Source organism: Leopardus geoffroyi, chromosome A1 (assembly GCF_018350155.1).
Source record: "Leopardus geoffroyi isolate Oge1 chromosome A1, O.geoffroyi_Oge1_pat1.0, whole genome shotgun sequence".
Taxonomy (NCBI): domain Eukaryota; kingdom Metazoa; phylum Chordata; class Mammalia; order Carnivora; family Felidae; genus Leopardus; species Leopardus geoffroyi.
Genome location: NC_059326.1, coordinates 19,055,717 through 19,074,524, shown reverse-complemented (window position 1 = coordinate 19,074,524; position 18,808 = coordinate 19,055,717). Strand labels below are relative to the sequence as shown.

Here is an 18,808-nt window from a genome sequence, read left to right as displayed (position 1 = left end):
GTAGACTGCTTTGGGTACTACGGGCATTTTAACAATATTAATTCTTCCAATCTATGAGTATAGAATATCTTTCCATTTGTTTGTGGTGTCCTCAATTTCTTTCATCAACATTTTATAGTTTTCAGAGTGCAGATCTTTCGCCTCCTTAAGGGTTAAGTCTATTCCCGGGGCTTTTTAAATGATTTTTTTTAAAATTTTTTTTTTCAACGTTTATTTATTTTTGGGACAGAGAGAGACAGAGCATGAACGGGGGAGGGGCAGAGAGAGAGGGAGACACAGAATCGGAAACAGGCTCCAGGCTCTGAGCCATCAGCCCAGAGCCCGACGCGGGGCTCGAACTCACGGACCGCGAGATCGTGACCTGGCTGAAGTCGGACGCTTAACCGACTGCGCCACCCAGGCGCCCCTTTAAATGATTTTTGATGCAATTGTAAATAAAGTTGTTTTCTTAATGACTCTCTTTGCTACTTTGTTATTAGGGTATATAAGAACAACCAATTTCTGTATATTAATTGTGTATCCTGCAACCTTACTGAATTCATTTATCGGTTCTAATAGTTTTTAATGGGATCTTTAGGATTTTCTGTATATAGTATCGTGTCATTTGCAAATAATGAGTTTTACTTCTTCCTTACCAATTTGGATGCCTTTTATTTCTATTCTGCCTGATTGCTGTACCTAGGGCTTCCAGTACTGTGTTGAATAAAAGTGGCAAAAGTGGACATCCTTGTCTTGTTCCTGATAGAGGAAAAACTCTCAGTTCTTTACCATTGAGTAGAAGGTTAGCTGTGGGTTGTTCATATGTGGCCTTTATTATGTTTGTGCATGTTTCCTCTCAACCCACTTTGTTGAGACTCTTTATTACGAATGAATGTTAAATTTTGTCAAATGCTTTTTCTACATCTATTGAGATGATCTTGATTTTTATTCTTTGTTTTGTTGATGTGGTGTATCATGTTGACTAATTTGTAGATATTGAACCATCTTTGCATCCCCAGAATAAATCCCACTTGATTGTGGTGAATGATCCTTTTAATGTGTTGTTGAATATAGTTTGCTAATATTTTGTTGAGGGTCTCTGCAACTATATTCATCAGGGATATTGGCCTGTAGTTTTGTTTTCTTTTCCTTTTCTTCTTTTTTGTCTGGTTTTGGTATCAGGGTAATACCAACCTTGTAGTATATATTTGGAAAGTTTCCTTCCTCTACTATTTTTTGGAATAGGTTGAGGAAAATAGATATTAATGCTTCTGTAAATGATTAGTGGAATTTACCTGTGAATCCATCTGGTTCTAGACTTTAGTTTGTTGGTAGTTTTTTTTTTATTACCAATTCAATTTAGTTACTTATAATTGGTCTGTTTAGATTTTCTTTTTCTTCCTCATTCAGTTTTAGAAGATTGTATGATTCTATGAATTTTTTCCATTTCTTCTAGATTATTTGTTGACATATAATTGTTTTGTAATACTCTTACAATCCTTTATATCTCTGTGGTATCAGTTCTTAACTACTCTTTTGTTTCTGACTTTATTCATTTGGGTCCTATCTCTTTCTTTCTTGAAAAGTCTAGCTAAAGTTTTGTCAATTTTTTTTATCTTTTTAGGGAACCAGCTCTCCATTTCATTGATCTTTTCTATTTCTTTTTTAGTGTCTATTTTGTTTATTTTTGCTCAAATCCTTATTATGTCCTTCCTTCTACTAGCTTTGGGCTTGTTCTTTTTCTAACCCTTTTAGGCACAAGGTTGGGTTGTTTGTTTTAGATTTTCCTTATTGTTCTTTTTCTAACTCTTTTAGGTACAAGGTTGGGTTGTTTGTTTTAGACTTTCCTTATTTCTGGAGGTTTGTTTGTATTGCTATAGGACTTGTCTCTTAGAACTGCTTTTGCTACATCCCAAAGACTTGGGACTGTTGTGTTTTCATTGTTATTTGTTTCCATGCATTTTATTTCTCCTCTGATTTCTTCATTGACCCATTGGATGTTTAGTACCGTGTTATTTTGCCTCCATATATTTGTGTTTTTCCACTTTCTTTCTTGTGACTGGCTTCTAGTTTCATACCGATGTAGTCCAAAGGATGCATGATGTAATTTCAGTCTTCTTAAATTTAGTAAGGGTGTGTGTGCGTGCGCGTGTGTGTCTGTGTGTGCATGTGAGTGTGTGTGTGTGTGTGTGTGTGTGGCCTAATATGGGATCTTTTGGAGAATTTTTCATGTGTATTTGAAAAGAATGTGTATTCTGTTGATCTTGGACGGAATGCTTTATATATCTGTTAAGTCCATTTGGTCTAACCATGTCATTCGAAGATACTGTTTTTGTATGCATTTTCTGCTTGGTTAATCACTCCATCAATGTAGGTGTTACAGTCTCCTATTAATGTATAATTATCAGTTTATCCCTTTATGTCTGTTAATATTTACCTATTTAAGTGCTCCAATGTTGGGTGCGTGGATATTTACAATTGTTATATCCTCTTGTTGGATTGACCCATTTATCATTATGTAATGCCCTTTTTCTGTGTCTTATTACAGTGTTGATTTTAATGTCTGTTTTGTCTGGTATGAGTACTGCTACCCCAGCTTTTTGTTTGTTTCCATTTGCGCCGAATATCTTTTTCCATCTTTTGACTGCCAGTCTGTATGTGACTTTAGGTCTGAACCGAGTCCCTTGTAGGAAGCATATAGTTGCGTCTGGTTTTTCCATTCTGTCACCCTATGACTTATGATTGGAGCATTTAGGTCATTTATATTTACAGTAATTATTGATAGGCATGTACTTATTACTATTTTTAAATTTTTTAATTGTTTTTATAGTATTTCTCTGTTCCCTTATTCTTCCCTTTTTCTCTTTCCTGTGATTATAACTTTTTAGTGTTATGCTTAACTTTCTCTTTTTAAAAAAATTTTTTTTAATGTTTAGTTTTTTGAGAGAGAGAGAGACAGAGACAGAGTACTTGTGGGAGGGAGGGGCAGAGAGAGAGGGAGACACAGAATCCGAAGCAAGCTTTAGGCTCCGAGCTGTCAGCACAGAGCCTGACACAGGACTCGAAGCCATGAGCTATGAGATCATGACCTGAGCCCAGGTCGGACACTTAACTGACTGAGCCACCCAGGTGCCCCTAGCTTTCTCTCTCTTTATTTTTTGTGTATCTATTATAGGTTTGGGGTTGTAGTTACCACGAGGTTCATGTATAACATCCCAAGGGTGTAACAGTCTCTATTGAGCTGATGGCCACTTAAGTTCAAACACATTCTGAAGTAACTTTTTTACTCCTCGCTCCATGTTTTATGTATATGTTATCATATTTACAACTTTTTATTCATAATATTCTTAATTCTAATTATTGCCTTTTTCTCTTCCATTTAAGTCCCTTTAATATTTCTTATAAGGCCAGTTTAGTGGTGATGAACTCCTTTAACTTTGGCTTACCTGAGAAACTCTCTATTTCTCATTCAGTTCTGAATGATAACCTTGCTGGGTAGAATATTCTTCATTGTAGGTTTTTTTCCCTCTCAGCTCTTTGAAAATATCATGTCATTCCCTTCTGGGCTGCAAAATTTCTGCCAAAAAATCAGCTGATAGTCTTATGGGGTTTCCCTTGTACATAATTTTTTGCTTCTTACTTGCTACTTTTAAAATTATCTTTTTTAAGTTTATTTTTGAGAGAGAGAGAGAGAGAGAGCATGAGCAGGGGAAGGGCAGAGAGAAAGGGACAGAGGATCCAAAGTGGGCTCCATGCTGACAGCAGAGAGCCTGACTCAGGGTTCAAACTCACAAACCACGAGATCATGACCTGAGCCGAAGTCAGGAGCTCAGCCAACTGAAGCCACCCAGGCGCCTCTAAAATTCTCTGTATCTTTAACATTCAACATTCAACATTAAAATTAATAATTTTAATTATTATGTGCTGTGATGTGGACCTCCTTGGGTGCATCTTGTTTGGAACTCTCTCTGCTTCCTGGACCTAGATGTCTGGTTCCTTCCTCAGATTAAGGAGGTTTTCAGCTATTATTTCTTCAAATAAGTTTTCTGCCCCTTTGTTTTCTCTTTCTGGGACCCCAAAATGTGAATGTTTGTTTTCTTGATGCCATCCGGGGGATCCCTTAACCTACTCATTTTTTTTAAATTTTCCTAATTGCGTTCAGCCTGTGTGTTTTCCATTACCATGTCTCCCAGGTCACTGATTTGTTCTTCTGCGTCTGCTAATCTGGTGATTCCCACTAGTGAATTTTTCATTTCAATTATTGTGTTTTCAACTCTAGTTTGGGCTTTTTTGTTTTCTTTCTCTTTGTTGAAGTTATCAAGGCGTTCTTTTGCTCTTCTCTGCAGTACAATAAGCATCTTTATGATTATGACTTTAAACTCTTTATCAGGCATATTGCTTATATCTGTCTCATTTAGTTCTTTTCCCAAGGCTTTGTCTTACCCTTTTGTTTACAGGATGCTCCTCTGTCTCCTCATTTTACTTGACTTTCTGCATTTGTTCCCATGAATTAGGCAGCACAGCTACTTCTTCTAAATTTTGAAGGGTTGGTCTTGTGTATGGTCGTTCCCTGCGTAGACTGTGTGTGCCTGGTGACTTTGGCTGACTGGAGCTGTGAAGGGCCTGGGCTGTGGGTCCCAGAACACTCCATGCTGGACTGTCCTGGCAGCATGGCCAGAGCTATAATAGGCCTTGGCCAGGGCAGACCCTGGGCTCCCTGCACACAGGGCATCCTGACAGAATGGCGAGGTTGAAGTGAGTGTAAGTCAGGGAGTCTCTGGGCTCTCCATGCACAGGGTCCTTGGCAGAATGGCTGGAACCATTGGTGCAGCCATAGGTGCAACCGGAGGGATCCTGGGGCTGTCTGTGTAGAAGGTGCCCTTCACTCTAGGTCCTGGAGCTGAGGCACAAGCTGGGGGTCCCAGGACACTCCATGTAGGGGACTGGAGTGGCTGAGTTAAGGTGGCATGCAGGCCAGTGGTACTCTTCCCAGGAGATGCCCTAACAGGACAGCTGTAGCTGAACTGAGTGTGCACGCCAGGCAGTCCTGGGGCTCTCCATGCAGAGGGTGTCCTGGAAGGACAGTTGAAACTGAAGTGGGTGCAAGCAGTATCCAGGGGTGCCCCCATGGAGGGGTGCTCTGGCAGGGTGACTGGAGCTGAAGCAGGTATGAATTGGGAGATCCCCGAGTGCTCTGCATTAACAGAGCTTTAACAAGCTGCCTGAAGCTGAAATGGTGCAAGCCTGTGTTCTGCGGTGCTTTGCATCTGTATCACCTTGGCACAACAGCCAGAGTTGTAGTGAGCGCTAACCAGGGGTGTCCCGGTGCATATAACACTGGGGCTACCTTGGTGGGACAGCTGGGGCTGGAGTGGATTAGTGGCCTGGGGCTCATTGAGGTGGCAGGCCATCTAGGGCACCCGTACACTGCTACTATTCCCAGTATCAAGGTGGAGGGGAAGCAGAAATTGTGTCGCTTACCAGCTTCTCTGACCCTGAGAGAGTTCCAGCAGGTCTCCCATTGTTTGGGAGAAGTTATAGGACTGGATCTTTTGTATACTAGTTTCTCTCTCTTTTTTTTTTTTTTAATTTTTTTGAGAGAGAGAAAGAGAGAGAGTGAGTAGGGCAGAGGGAGAAAGAGTAGGGCAGAGGGAGAGAGAGAGAGTAGGGCGGAGGGAGAGAGAGAGAGTAGGGTGGAGGGAGAGAGAGAGTGAGAGTGAGTAGGGCAGAGGGAGAAAGAGAGAGAGTAGGGCAGAGGGAGGGAGGGAGAGAGAGACACACAGACAGACAGACAGAATCTCAAGTAGGCTCCATGCTCAGCATAGAGCCCAATACAGGGCTGGATCCTATGACGCTGGGATGCGTGATCTGAGCTGAAAACGAGAGTCAGACTGTCAACTGCCACCCAGATGCCCTACTGGTTTCTCTTTTAGACTTTTTCTCTGCCCTGGGGCAGATGAATCTGCTCGGTCCCTCAGTACTGTCCCTCCCCACCACAGTTGGCGGTGTTGGGGGTGGGGAGTCCCTTCATTACCACGTCTCCCTCTCTCTTGCTGTTCTCTGTGTGGTCTCTCTATCTTGTGAGCAGTGGGAGCTGTTCATTCAGCCCTTGGTTCTTCTGCAGGTGGAACTGTGCTTAAATAGGTGCAGATTTGTTGTGTCCAAATACGAGGTGAGTTCAGGATCTTCCTATGACGCCATCTTGGACTGGAACTCTCCTCTTTTAGCTACATTTTAGGTGCTTTAAGCACCTCTAAGGGACACGCGCGCGCGCACACACACACACACACACACACACAAACACACACACAGCTGGGGTCAGGAACATTGCCTCAGTCTCTGCTTACAAATTCCAGAATATAGAGTATAAATTGTACACTGTAGGGAAGGTAATGGATACAGCTGAGAAAGAATAAAGTTTAAGGACTGTTGTAAGAGATCATATAAACTGGTATTAAGATGTCTTTGACCGCGTGAAAGTTGCTTCAATGTATAGAACCTCAGTTTCTCCCTCCTTATGCAGGGTATTTACCTCACAAAATTGTTGTAAAGATTATATGAGATCTGTAAAGTATTACCCAAGTGTTAGTCATAATTATGAAAGCCAGTACTGTATTGCATTTAGAGATGCAAGATGCTTCTGCCGACTTCAGGATAACAAAGGCTCTCTCGCAGACTCCCTCTAACCAACTTGGTGAATATTCTCCATTCCCTTTATAAACACACCTGTGGTGTTCCCCGGCATCTTGAAAACTTGCAACTAGTAAGCTTCAATTTAGCGTGCCTGTGTGTTTCTTCTTCCACCAGTGTCTGTCACTTCTACTCGTTATTATGCTTCTGCCAAAGAATTAAATATTATATAGATCTGTAAAATGGCAGAGTGAACAGAAAGCTATAATTTTATGAGCCCTTAGTTGAAAGTTTCAAGAAGGTTCAAGGAAGTTGAGCGGCTACAATAAAAATTGCAGCTGAATTAAATGCAAGTAAGACTAGGGGCACCTAGGTGGCTCAGTCTGCTAAGCATCCGATGCTTGGTTTCAGCCCAGGCCATGGTCTCATGGTTGTGGGATCGAGCCCTGCATCAGGCTCTGTGCTGACTGTGTGGAACCTGCTTGGGATTCGCTCTCTCCCTCTCTCCTCCTCCCCTGCCCCTCCCTCTCTCTCAAAATAAATAAATAAGCTTAAAAAAGTGCAAGAGAGACTCATATAAAACATGGGGATGAAAACCCCAGCAGTAAAATCTAAGAGGCTTCTCTACCTAGATTGCTTTAAAGAATCTGAAACTAGAAATTATAGATGATGCAGTGGTTTCTACCACAGGCCTGGCCTTTCCAAGAAAGAATTCCAGCTGGGGAGACACATATTTAAAAAGTTGAAACCTCTGTCTGGTATCGGAAGGTTAGGGAATAAGTGTATATTTATGTTTGAAGTTAAAATTAAGTATTAAAGGTAATACTTTTCATACAATCATTTTCATGATTCCCTGCTCTACCTGACTTGACTGGATGAGAGGGCATCTACTGTGTTTGGTTGTACAAAACCACAAGGGCATGAAATCTGCAAAAATGTTTTTCAGATGGGAAGATACCAGTATAGACATCCAGAGATGTCCTCCAGAATTGAAATGTTAACAGTCTATACCACTGAGAGCTGGGGTGTTAATAGTCAGGATTTCCTTTAGCAAGAAGCCTTTATGTATCATAGCATTGGGTGGTACCAAGTCTTTTTTGGGAGGGAGCCTGGGTGACTCAGTTGGCTGAGCGTCTGACTCTTGATTTCAGTTCAGGTAGTGATCCCAGGGTTGTGGGATCCCCATATGCAGCATGCAGCCTACTTAAGATTCCCTCTCTCTCTCTCTCTCTCTCTCTCTCTTTCTCTTTCCCTTTCCCTCCCTCTGCTCCCTCCCCAACTTGCACTCTGTCTCTAAACTTTTAAAAAAAATTACAGTCTTTTTTTTAGAAGTACTTGGCTTAGAATGTTTTTCAAACTATGAGTTGCAAAATAAGTTTGGGTCATTAAAAAAAAGGAATCGAATAGAAAATAGAATGTATCTCAAGTTAAAAAGGTAAGTTTGAAATTACATAAAGTTCAGCATGCACTGGCTAAGACAAAAGCTAGAAGTAACTGGAAATAAAAGAAGCAACATATTTTTTAAAACAAATTTTGTATAGCGGGACAAAAATATAAATTAGAATAAAACATAAGAAACTTTGAGGATGAAATGACTGAAGTCAAGGGTTTGCTTTAAAATGCTATAGAAGAGGGGCGCCTGGGTGACTCAGTCCACTAAGCATCTGACTTCCGCTCGGGTCATGATCTCGCGGTGAGTTCAAGCCCCACATCGGGCTCTGTGCTGACAGCTCAGGGCTTGGAGCCTGCTTCCGATTCTGTGTCTGCCTCTCTCGCGCTCTCTCTCTGTCAAAAATGAATACACATTTAAAATTTTTTTTAAAAATAAAATACTATAGGGGCGCCTGGGTGGCTCAGTCGGTTGAGCGTCCGACTTCGGCTCAGGTCACGATCTCGCGGTCCGTGAGTTCAAGCCCCGCGTCAGGCTCTGGGCTGATGGCTCGGAGCCTGGAGCCTGCTTCCAATTCTGTGTCTCCCTCTCTCTCTGCCCCTACCCCGTTCATGCTCTGTCTCTCTCTGTCTCAAAAGTGAATGAACGTTAAAAAAAAATTTTTTTTTAATAAAATGCTATAGAAAAAAGGAAGAAAAACGGGGAGAGGGAAGAAGGGAGGGAAGAGGAGAGAGAAAAGTACAGCAATATGATATACTCTGGGGAACAGATATATGGGGGTTCATTATACTATTCTCTTTACTTTCTTACATGTTTGGTAGCACACTTAAAAATAGGGGTGCCTGGGTGGCTCAGTTGGTTGAGCGTCTGACTTCAGTTCAGTTCATGATCTTGTGGTTCATGAGCTGTGCTGACAGCTCAGAGCCCAGAGTCTGCTTTGGATTCTGTGTCTCCCTCTCTCTCTGCCCCTCCCCCTTCCCTGCTCATGCTCGCTCGCTCTCTCTTTCTCTCAAAATAAATAAACATTTAAAAAAACCAACTCAAAAATAGAAGGAAAAATGGATGTTGTAAATGCTTCGTCATGTTTTGGGTTCTGATCACGTTTTATCTTTTATAGGTACTTTCACTTAGGTTAGTTAGAAAAACAGAGTGTATAATTAGCTCTTAATTGGTAAGTAGCTCTTTAGCTTCCGAGTCCCAGAATAGACCTCACTGCCTCTGCCTGCAGCTGTGATCCCCAGCCGTAGCGACTCAAGAACCCTACATGCGTGCACATGTGTGTCCCTGCGCACAGGACAGAATTCCAGGGACAGCTCCAGACCCACGAAACAGCTTTGCCTATTCCTGAATTGAAACATTTTCAACAAGCACTTTCAGAGCGAAAGAAAATCAATCCAAACTGAGCTCTCTGAATATTCATGACAGCATTTTTATACCAAGTACTGCCACGAACAATGGTTCATGGACTTCTTTTCTTTTCCAGGAAGAACTGGAACGATGGCTTGTGCCTGCCTTATTGCCAGTGAAATATTTACAACTGCAGAGGTAGGAAAGATGTGACCGCAGGCTCTGTCTTATGCTGATTGAGTTTGATAGTTCTGAAACCTCACTGCTAGGACGTTAAGATGATTCTTTGAGTTGTGGCGCTTAACAAAGTTGTAATTGGGGAAGCGGTTATTAGAAAGCCTGGTTTTGATACTTCCTTGTTTAACTCGCACTGGTTAGCAACTGACCTAGGTGCTTCTTAACTCTGAGCCAGGAGTAGAGTGAGGTCAGTGAAACACTCACGTCAGGCACAAAATTTAAGGGAATGCCAAAATTTTCAGTAATTAAGATAAATAATCTAATGCATTATTTTTAACGATCAAAACTAATGCAAAAAAAATCCATGGTAATACCCAACATTTTATTTTATTTAAATATTTTTTATTTTAGAGAGCGAGTGAGAGAGCAGGGGAGGGGGGCAGAGGGAAAGAATCTCAAGCAGGCTCCACGTGAGGCTCAATGCTGTGACCCTGAGATCATGACTTGAGCTGAAGCCAAGAGTCAGACACTCAACCTACTGAGCCACCCAGGCACGCCAATAATTCTAACGTTTTAAATAAAGACGGCTCAGGCGCACCTGGGTGGCTCCTTTGGTTAAGTGTTCGACTCTTGATTTCGGCTCAGGTCATGCATGATCTCACGGTTTGTGGGGTTGAGCCCCAAGTCGGGCTCTGTGCTGACAGCACGAACCCTGCTTGGGATTCTCTCTCCCCCCTCTCTCCACCCCTTCCTGCTTGCACTTGCTGTCTCTCTGAAAATAAATAAATAAATTTTTAAAAACTAATCAAATATGTAAATAAAGACAGGGACAAATAGGGACAGAACTAAGATGAGGTAGGGTCAAGCAGTCCAAGTGCAAAAAAAAAAAACAACTCTACAATCGTAATGCTTCCCTCACTTCACCTCATCCCTGCCCCGCTCTTATGCCCCCAGTGAGGGGACTTCCTCCTTCCTCACAAGAATAATATCAAGACTGGTTTGATAAGTTCTCTAAAGGACTTCAGACATCCTTAGAAGTAGTAGGTAGGAGTGCCTGGGTGGCTCAGTTGGTTAAGTGCCCGACTCTTGGTGTCAGCTCAGGTCATGATCTCACCATTTGTGAGTTCGAGCCCCGTATCAGACTCCATGCTGACGGTGTGGAGCCTGCTTAGGATTCTCCCTCTCCCTCTCTCTCTCTGCTCCTCCCCTGCGCACACACACATTCTCTCTCTCTCTCTCTCTCTCTCTCTCTCTCAAAAAATAAATAAACTTAAGAAAAATAAAGAGGTCCTAGGTAGATAAAAGGTACATTTTGCCATGCAGAACAAAGTCTCTCCTGTGTGTTATTAACTTCTCATAATCACTCTCTGTGGGGTCTGTGCCCTCTGGAAATTTCTGCGAAGAGAGGGTGGGCTATTTCTATTTCTTAAAGTGGGGTTCTCAGTCTTCGTTCCACCATGATCCTGCTGAGAAGCTCCCGCTGAACAGGGGCGCCCAGTAGTTCTGCTCCCCACTTGGCCCACAGTCTGAGAAGGGGCCTTCACATTGTCCATGTGGCCCGCCCTCTAGCGCCACCTTCTGCTTTGTTCCTAATTTGAGACACACAGGTTAGGAAAATGGGTATTGGACAGTGTTTTTCAAACTGGATCCAATCGATCCGTGAGCTGTAAACTCAACTGCATTGGGTCGTGACTGGCATTTTAAATAACAAAATGGAATCGATTAGGATGGAAAATAGCAACAGGTAACTATTGTTTTGTGAAACTGGTTTCAGTCGTGTGTGTGTGTGTGTGTGTGTGTGTGTGTGTGTGTGTGTGTGTAACAAGCCTGCATGTGGCTTTTTGTTGTTGTTAACTTTATTTGGGGCAGCCTCTGCTCAGAGGCTGCTGACTTAAGGGAATAATGTGCCCTCAGAACTTTTAAGGATGCCTTACAAGGAAAAGAACATGCAGACGAACCTTGATTGTGTGGCCCCCTTTTCTGTAGGACAGCCTTTATTATTTTGGAGAACGGCGAACAGATAAAAGCACCAGCACTAAATATCAGGGAGTTGAGACTCCTTCTCAGGTAAGTTGTGTTTTTTACAAGGGGATTCTTCGGGAAGTTGGTTAAGATTGGCAGCTATTATTTGGTTTCATTTTAGATTCTTTTCCTCTGGCGATCAGGCAGCCTGACTCTGGTGCCTGTGATAGGCCTTGATCCCTCCCAGGGCCCGAGAGCCACAGCTGGGGCCCTCCTGGTGCTCTGCAAACACAAAGTTCTCCCAGGGCATCCGTGGTCCATTTTATATTGGTCATTGCTCACAGAGTTCAAGAGTTGATTCCCTTCCCAAAGTAGGAAGGTCTGATTTCTAAGATTCCAGACCCTTGAAGATTATTGTAAGTCACTAGTCTTTGATTTTCCTTATTTTTTTTTAAATATGAAATTTATTGTCAAATTGGTTTCATACAACACCCAGTGCTCATCCCAACAGGTGCCCTCCTCAATGCCCATCGCCCACCCTCCCCGCCCTTCCACCCCCCATCCAACCCTCAGTTTGTTCTCAGTTTTTAAGAGTCTCTTATGGTTTGGCTCCCTCCCTCTCTAACCTTTTTTTTTTCTCCTTCCCCTCCCCCATGGTCTTCTGTTAAGTTTCTCAGGCTCCACATAAGAGTGAAAACATATGGTATCTGTCTTTCTCTGTATGACTTATTTAACTTAGCATCACACTCTCCAGTTTCATCCACGTTGCTACAAAAGGCCAGATTTCCTTCTTTCTCATTGCCACGTAGTATTCCATTGTGTATATAAACCACAATTTCTTTATCCATTCGTCAGTTGATGGACATTTAGGCTCTTTCCATAATTTGGCTATTGTTGAAAGTGCTGCTATAAACATTGGGGTACAAGTGCCCCTATGCATCAGCACTCCTGTATCCCTTGGGTAACTTCCTAGCAGTGCTATTGCTGCTTCATAGGGTAGATCTATTTTTAATTTTTTGAGGAACCTCCACACTGTTTTCCAGAGTGGCTGCACCAGTTTGCATTCCCACCAACAGTGCAAGAGGGTTCCCGTTTCTCCACATCCTCTCCAGCATCTAGAGTCTCCTGTTTTGTTCATTTTAGCCACTCTTACTGGTGTGAGGTGATACCTGAGTGTGGTTTTGATCTGTATTTCCCTGATGAGGAGCGATGTTGAGCATCTTTTCATGTGCCTGTTGGCCATCTGGATGTCTTCTTTAGAGAAGTGTCTATTCATGTTTTCTGCCCATTTCTTCACTGGATTATTTGTTTTCCGGGTGTGGAGTTTGGTGAGCTCTTTATAGATTTTGGATACTAGCCCTTTGATATGTCATTTGCAAATATCTTTTCCCATTCTGTCATTTGCCTTTTAGTTTTGTTGATTGTTTCCTTAGCTGTGCAGAAGCTTTTTATCTTCATGAGGTCCCAATAGTTCATTTTTGCTTTTAATTCTCTTGCCTTTGGGGATGTGAAGTAAGAAATTGCTGTGGCTGAGGTCCGTGAGGTTTTTTTCCTGCTTTCTCCTCTAGGGTTTTGATGGTTTCCTGTCTCACATTCAGGTCCTTTATCCATTTTGAGTTTGTTTTTATGAATGGTGTGAGAAAGTGGTCTAGTTTCATTCTTCTGCATGTTGCTGTCCAGTTCTCCCAGCACCATTCGTTAAAGAGACTGTCTTTTTTCCACTGGATATTCTTTCCTGCTTTGTCAAAGATTAGTTGGCCATACTTTTGTGGGGCTAATTCTGGGGTTTCTATTCTATTCCATTGGTCTATGTGTCTGTTTTTGTGCCAGTACTATGCTGTCTTGATGATTACAGCTTTGCAGTAGAGGCTAAAGTCTGGGATTATGATGCCTCCTGCTTTGGTCATCTTCTTCAAAATTACTTTGGCTATTCGGGGTCTTTTGTGGTTCCATACAAATTTTAGGATTGTTTGTTCTAGCTTTGAGAAGAATGCTGGTGCAATTTTGGTTGGGATTGCGATGAATGAATAGATTGCTTTGGGTAGTATTGACTTTTTAACAATATTTATTCTTCCAATCCATGAGCATGGAGTGTTTTTCCATTTCTTTATATCTTCTTTAATTTCCTTCATAAGCTTTCTATAGTTTTCAGCATACAGATCTTTTACCTCTTTGGTAGGTTTATTCCTAGGTATTGTATGCTTCTTGGTGCCATTGTGAATGGGATCAGTTTCTTTATTTGTCTTTCTGTTGCTTCACTGTTAGTGTATAAGATTGCAACTGATTTCTGTACATTGATTTTGTATCCTGCTACTTTGCTAAATTCATGTATCAGTTCTAGCAGACTTTTGGTGGAGGCTATCGGGTTTTCCATGTATAATATCATGTTATCTGCAAAAAGCGAAAGCTTGACTTCATCTTTGCCAATTTTGATGTCTTTGATTTCCTTTTGTTGTCTGATTGCTGATGCTAGAACTTCCAACACTATGTTAAACAACAGCGGTGAGAGTGGACATCCCTGTCATGTTCCTGACCTTAGGGGGAAAGCTCTCAGTTTTTCCCCATTGGGGATGATATTAGCTGTGGGCTTTTCCTAAATGGCTTTTATGATGTTTAAGTATGTTCCTTCTATCCCGACTTTCTGGAGGGTTTTTATTAAGAAAGGATGCTGAATTTTTTCAAATGCTTTTCTGCATCGATTGACAGGATCATATGGTTCTTATCTCTTCTTTTATTAATGTGATGTATCACAATGATTGATTTGTGAATGTTGAACCAGCCCTGCAGCCCAGGAATGAATCCCACTTGATCATGGTGAATAATTCTTTTTATATGCTGTTGAATTTGATTTGCTAGAATCTTATTGAGAATTTTTGCATTCATATTCATCAGGGATATTGGCCTGTAGTTCTATTTTTTGCTGGGTCTCTGTCTGGTTTAGGAATCAAAGTAATGCTGCTTTCATAGAATGATTCTGGAAGTTTTCCTTCCGTTTTTATTTTTTGGAACAGCTTGAGAAGGATACGTATTATCTCTGCTTTAAATGTGTGGTAGAATTCCCCTGGGAAACCATCTGGTCCTGGACTCTTATTTGTTGGGAGATATTTGATAACTGATTCCATTTCTTTGCTGGTTATGGGTCTGTTCAAGTTTTCTATTCTGGTTTGAGTTTTGGAAGTGTGTGGGTGCTTAGGAATTTGTCCATTTCTTCCAGGTTGTCCAGTTTGTTGGCATATAATTTTTCATAGTATTCCCTGATAATCGCTTGTATTTCTGAGGGATTGGTTGTAATAATTCCATTTTCATTCATGATTTTATCTAAGCAAACTTATTGATAAGAATGTGGTAATTGCAGGGGACTTTAATACTCCACTTACTTTACATACTTTAATACTCCACAATATATTTTCTTCTCGAGTGCACATGGAACATTCTCCAAGATAGATGACATACCGGGTCACAAAACAGCCCTGCATAAGTATAAAATAATTGAGATCATACCATGCACACTTTCAGACCACAATGCTATGAAGCTTGAAATCAACCACAGGAAAAAGTTTGGAAAACCTCCAAAAGCATGGAGGTTAAAGAACACCCTACTAAAGAATGAATGGGTCAACCAGGCAATTAGAGAAGAAATTTAAAAATATATGGAAACAAATGAAAATGAAAATACAACAATCCAAATGCTTTGGGATGAAGCAAAGGCAGTCCTGAGAGGAAAATACATTGCAATCCAGGCCTATTTCAAGAAACAAGAAAAATCCCAAATACAAAATTTAACCACACACCTAAAGGAAACAGAAGCAGAACAGCAAAAAACAGCCTAAACCAAGCAGAAGAAGAGAAATAATAAAGATCAGAGCAGAAATAAACAATACAGAATCTAAAAATACTATAGAGCAGATCAATGAAACCAAGAGTTGGTTTTTTGAAAAAAACAAAATTGATAAACCTCTAGCCAGGCTTCTCAAAAAGAAAAGGGAGATGACCCAAATTGATTTTCCTTTAAAGAGGAACTCAAGTCTTTCACAAACCCCTACTGGGGCAATTCAACTCTTGCAGAACATCACGTCTGTGTGTGTGTGTGAGAGAGAAAGAGACAGAGGAGAGGCTGCTGTATTTTGAAAGTGAAAGAAGAGGGGAAATGAATATCTTTCAGAAATGTATTATATACCAGACACGATTGCACTTTGACATATATTATCTCATTTAATACTCAGAAAACCCATGTGAAATATATGCAGTTACCCTATTTTGTCCTTTTAAAAATGTTTTATGATGGACAATTTCAAACATAAAACATCAAAACAGGGGTGCCTGGGGTTCGAACCCTGTATCAGGCTCCATGCTGTCACCCTGGACCCTACTTGGGATTCTCTCCCTCTGTCTCTGCCCCTCCCTGTGCTCACTCACACTCACTCTCTTACAAAATAAATTAATTAATTTTTAAAAAGTCAAGACAGTCTTATAATAAGTCCCCTTATAGCCCTCACAGCACTTCAACAATCATTTTATCACCCATCATTCATTCCCTCCCCAATCTCCTCACACACACTCCCCTTCTCCACTTTTTCTCTGAATCTGGATTACTGTGAAGGAAATCCCAGCCATCAGATCATACTATCCCACGAGTATTTTAATATGACATCCAACATAGATTCTTGAGGGGAAAAAGCACCTTAAAACCATTTATCAAATCTAAAAATGTTAGACCTTAATAATGCCTTGATAATAACAAGTGGCTAGTGCATGTGTAAATTTTCATAATCATCTCAAAATGTTTCTAAAATGTAGTTTGCTTCAATCAGGATCCAAACAAGGGTCACACATTTCATTTGGTTGCTATATCTCTTCAGTCTCTTGTAGTTTATAGGTTTCCCACCTGTCTCTTTTATAGCTTAAAATGTGTTTATTGCAGGAGCCAGGATATTTATCCTATAGAGCTTACGACATTCTAGACTTTGTTGTAAAAAGCATGCATGTTCATTACCTCCTGTAATATTCTCAAAAACTCTGAACGTAAAATGGTGCCCATTTTACAGATTGGGAAATGGAGGTTCAGGGAAACTAACTTTTTGAATCAAGAGCTCAAATCCAGCTCTGTCAGACTCCAAAGCCAATTATAAGAGCCAAAGTAGGCTCTTATTTTTGTGTTTGGCGGGGGACCAAGTTATTTCACATTGTTCTCTAGCTGTTTGACTTCTCTACCTCTTGGGCAGGCAAGGCCCCTGCCTTACCCATCTTAGCACCTTTTGCATCCCAAAGTGCTGTTTGTAGGGAACGCTTACTAAACACACTGTTCGATGTATTAACTCCTGTTGTTTTAAGCTCCAGGAGAAGGAAGGATGGGGGGCAAAAGCAGGCTGAGGGCCCAGCTGCGTGACAAGCTTTCCGCAGAGAGTAGAGAATCTGGTGGCAGGAGCAAGGGGATGTTAGATGCGACTCCTTCAAGGACTCTCCCTGTACATTTTCCCTTCCCCACCGCTTCTGTGCCGTGCGGTCCCTCTCACTCCCGAACCGGCACACCAGAGGCTGCCACGGACTGTCTTCTGATTCACTGGCGTAACAAGCACTCGGCCTCAGGTTTGAGCGCTGTGTCCTCAGGGCCCCAAGACAGCGTTCCCTCCCTGGGGGGTGGCAAATTTCAAATACCATCACATTTTGGCTGTGCGTGTGGCCCGTTCTGTGGACTACACTTCATCCATCCCTAGGCTACGAACTTGCTCGAGCGTTTCTCTTGACTGGCACTTTCCAATGGAAAGTGTGGCAGTTAATCTTATGAACCCTTCCCATTGGGCGGGAAAGAATCTGTGAGCTTTGAAGTCCGTTTGATTCAGTGTCAGAACTCTTTCACTTCTTGAAGAAAGAGCCGGGGAGAGGGGCGCCTGGCTGGCTCGGTCAGTGGAGCCTGCAACTCTTGACCTCAGGGTTGTGAGTTCGAGCCCTGTGTTGGGTATAGAGATTACTTAAAAACTAAAAAAATAAAATAAAATAAATCTTAAAAAAGGAGTCAAGGAGAGGCCCCGTGAGCAGCTTGCCACAGAAGGACTCGGCAAAGAGAATCCAAGGCTTCCTTACAAAAATAGAATTGGGGAAATGGAAAGTGAGTAAACTCAAGCTGGCCACAGGGATAAGAGCATATGTGTCTGTTAATGGCCTGTGGAGGTCTTCTTGAGTTCTTTCATGACTGGGAGGCTACTCCTCACCAAACCACAGAGCTTCCTTCAACTCAGTCACCGCGAAGGCTCCACCCTCAGATTGACCTTTTTCACAGTTGCATCAGGTACATCTTGGTGTCACGTCATAGCTCTCGGTTGGTTCTGGTTAGATGCCCTCTCAGATATGAGCAGCCTAAAAGCAACACCTGGCTCCTTTCTTGTTACTTCCCCACAGCACTGAGTTCAGTATTTTTTTTTTTTTTTTTTAGGGTAGATATTGAGTCGTAAGGCAGCGACCATGAAAATGCTTAGTTCTATAATGACACCCAACAAATGTTTCCTTAGTGAATGATTGGCCTTAAGTTCTGTGTTAAAAAAAAAAAAAGAAAGAAAAGAAAAATCGGGAATGCGGAGTTTTTCATCTCCACTTAAATTGAGGCTTCTGTTGTTTTGCAGAGTAGATATGTTGGATATTTTGCAGATGTGAAAAATATCTACAACTTGAATCTCCCTGCCAGAAAAACACTCAAGATTAAAAACATCGTTATTTATTCAATTCACGGTAAGTGCTTTACGTACAATTGGAGAATTGGGCAGGAGGGGGCGATGTTCTTCGTTTTCAAGTGCAGGAGGGTTGCTGCTAGCTATCTGTACCGAAAATCCTAACTCGTGGCTGTCCTCTCACGCATCCTTACATAGGCACCCCTCCCCCAGGAAGAGCCCAAGAGCCCTTTCATGTCCTCTCTTTTCCTTTCCCACCACCAACTAGGGGGCCCCCTCCCCTTCCCTTTTCTCCTGTTCTCACTGCTGCTTTGGCCTCAGCTGGGGGCAGACTTTTCAGAATAGGATCTCTGATGGAGGAGACAGGAAGGGCCCATGAGCCCTGGAGACCACCTCGTCCTCATACCCACCTTTAGCTCAGGGTGCATCTTGGCAGAGGCACCCTTGTATCATTTTCTCACGTGTTCCTTTCAGAAACCCTCGTCTCATCACAGTGGTTTCTCCCTCTCCCCTCCTTCCTCCATCCATAGCCCTCTCCCCCCAGCAACTCAAGATGTCTTCATGTGTCTTAAATACCCAAAGACATCTGAAATGCCCAAACAACAAATGAATTTTGTTGCCACAAATTCTTTTTTATGAATAACTACCGAGTGCCTGCTTT

The 18,808-nt window shown here is 41.9% G+C and overlaps 1 protein-coding gene across 8 annotated transcripts in view; it reads left to right on the top strand.

Annotated features, from left to right (window-relative positions):
* Positions 1-18,808, top strand: part of LOC123596467 (phosphatidylinositol 3,4,5-trisphosphate 3-phosphatase TPTE2-like) — a 166,816-nt gene that overhangs the window by 126,812 nt on the left and 21,196 nt on the right. For all 8 annotated transcript variants that reach the window (XM_045474985.1, XM_045474959.1, XM_045474976.1 and 5 more), the window contains 3 exons: positions 9,483-9,544; positions 11,510-11,590; positions 18,103-18,208. In XM_045474985.1, the coding sequence (XP_045330941.1) occupies positions 9,483-9,544; positions 11,510-11,590; positions 18,103-18,208 (249 nt within the window). The remainder of the gene's footprint in view (positions 1-9,482; positions 9,545-11,509; positions 11,591-18,102; positions 18,209-18,808) is intronic.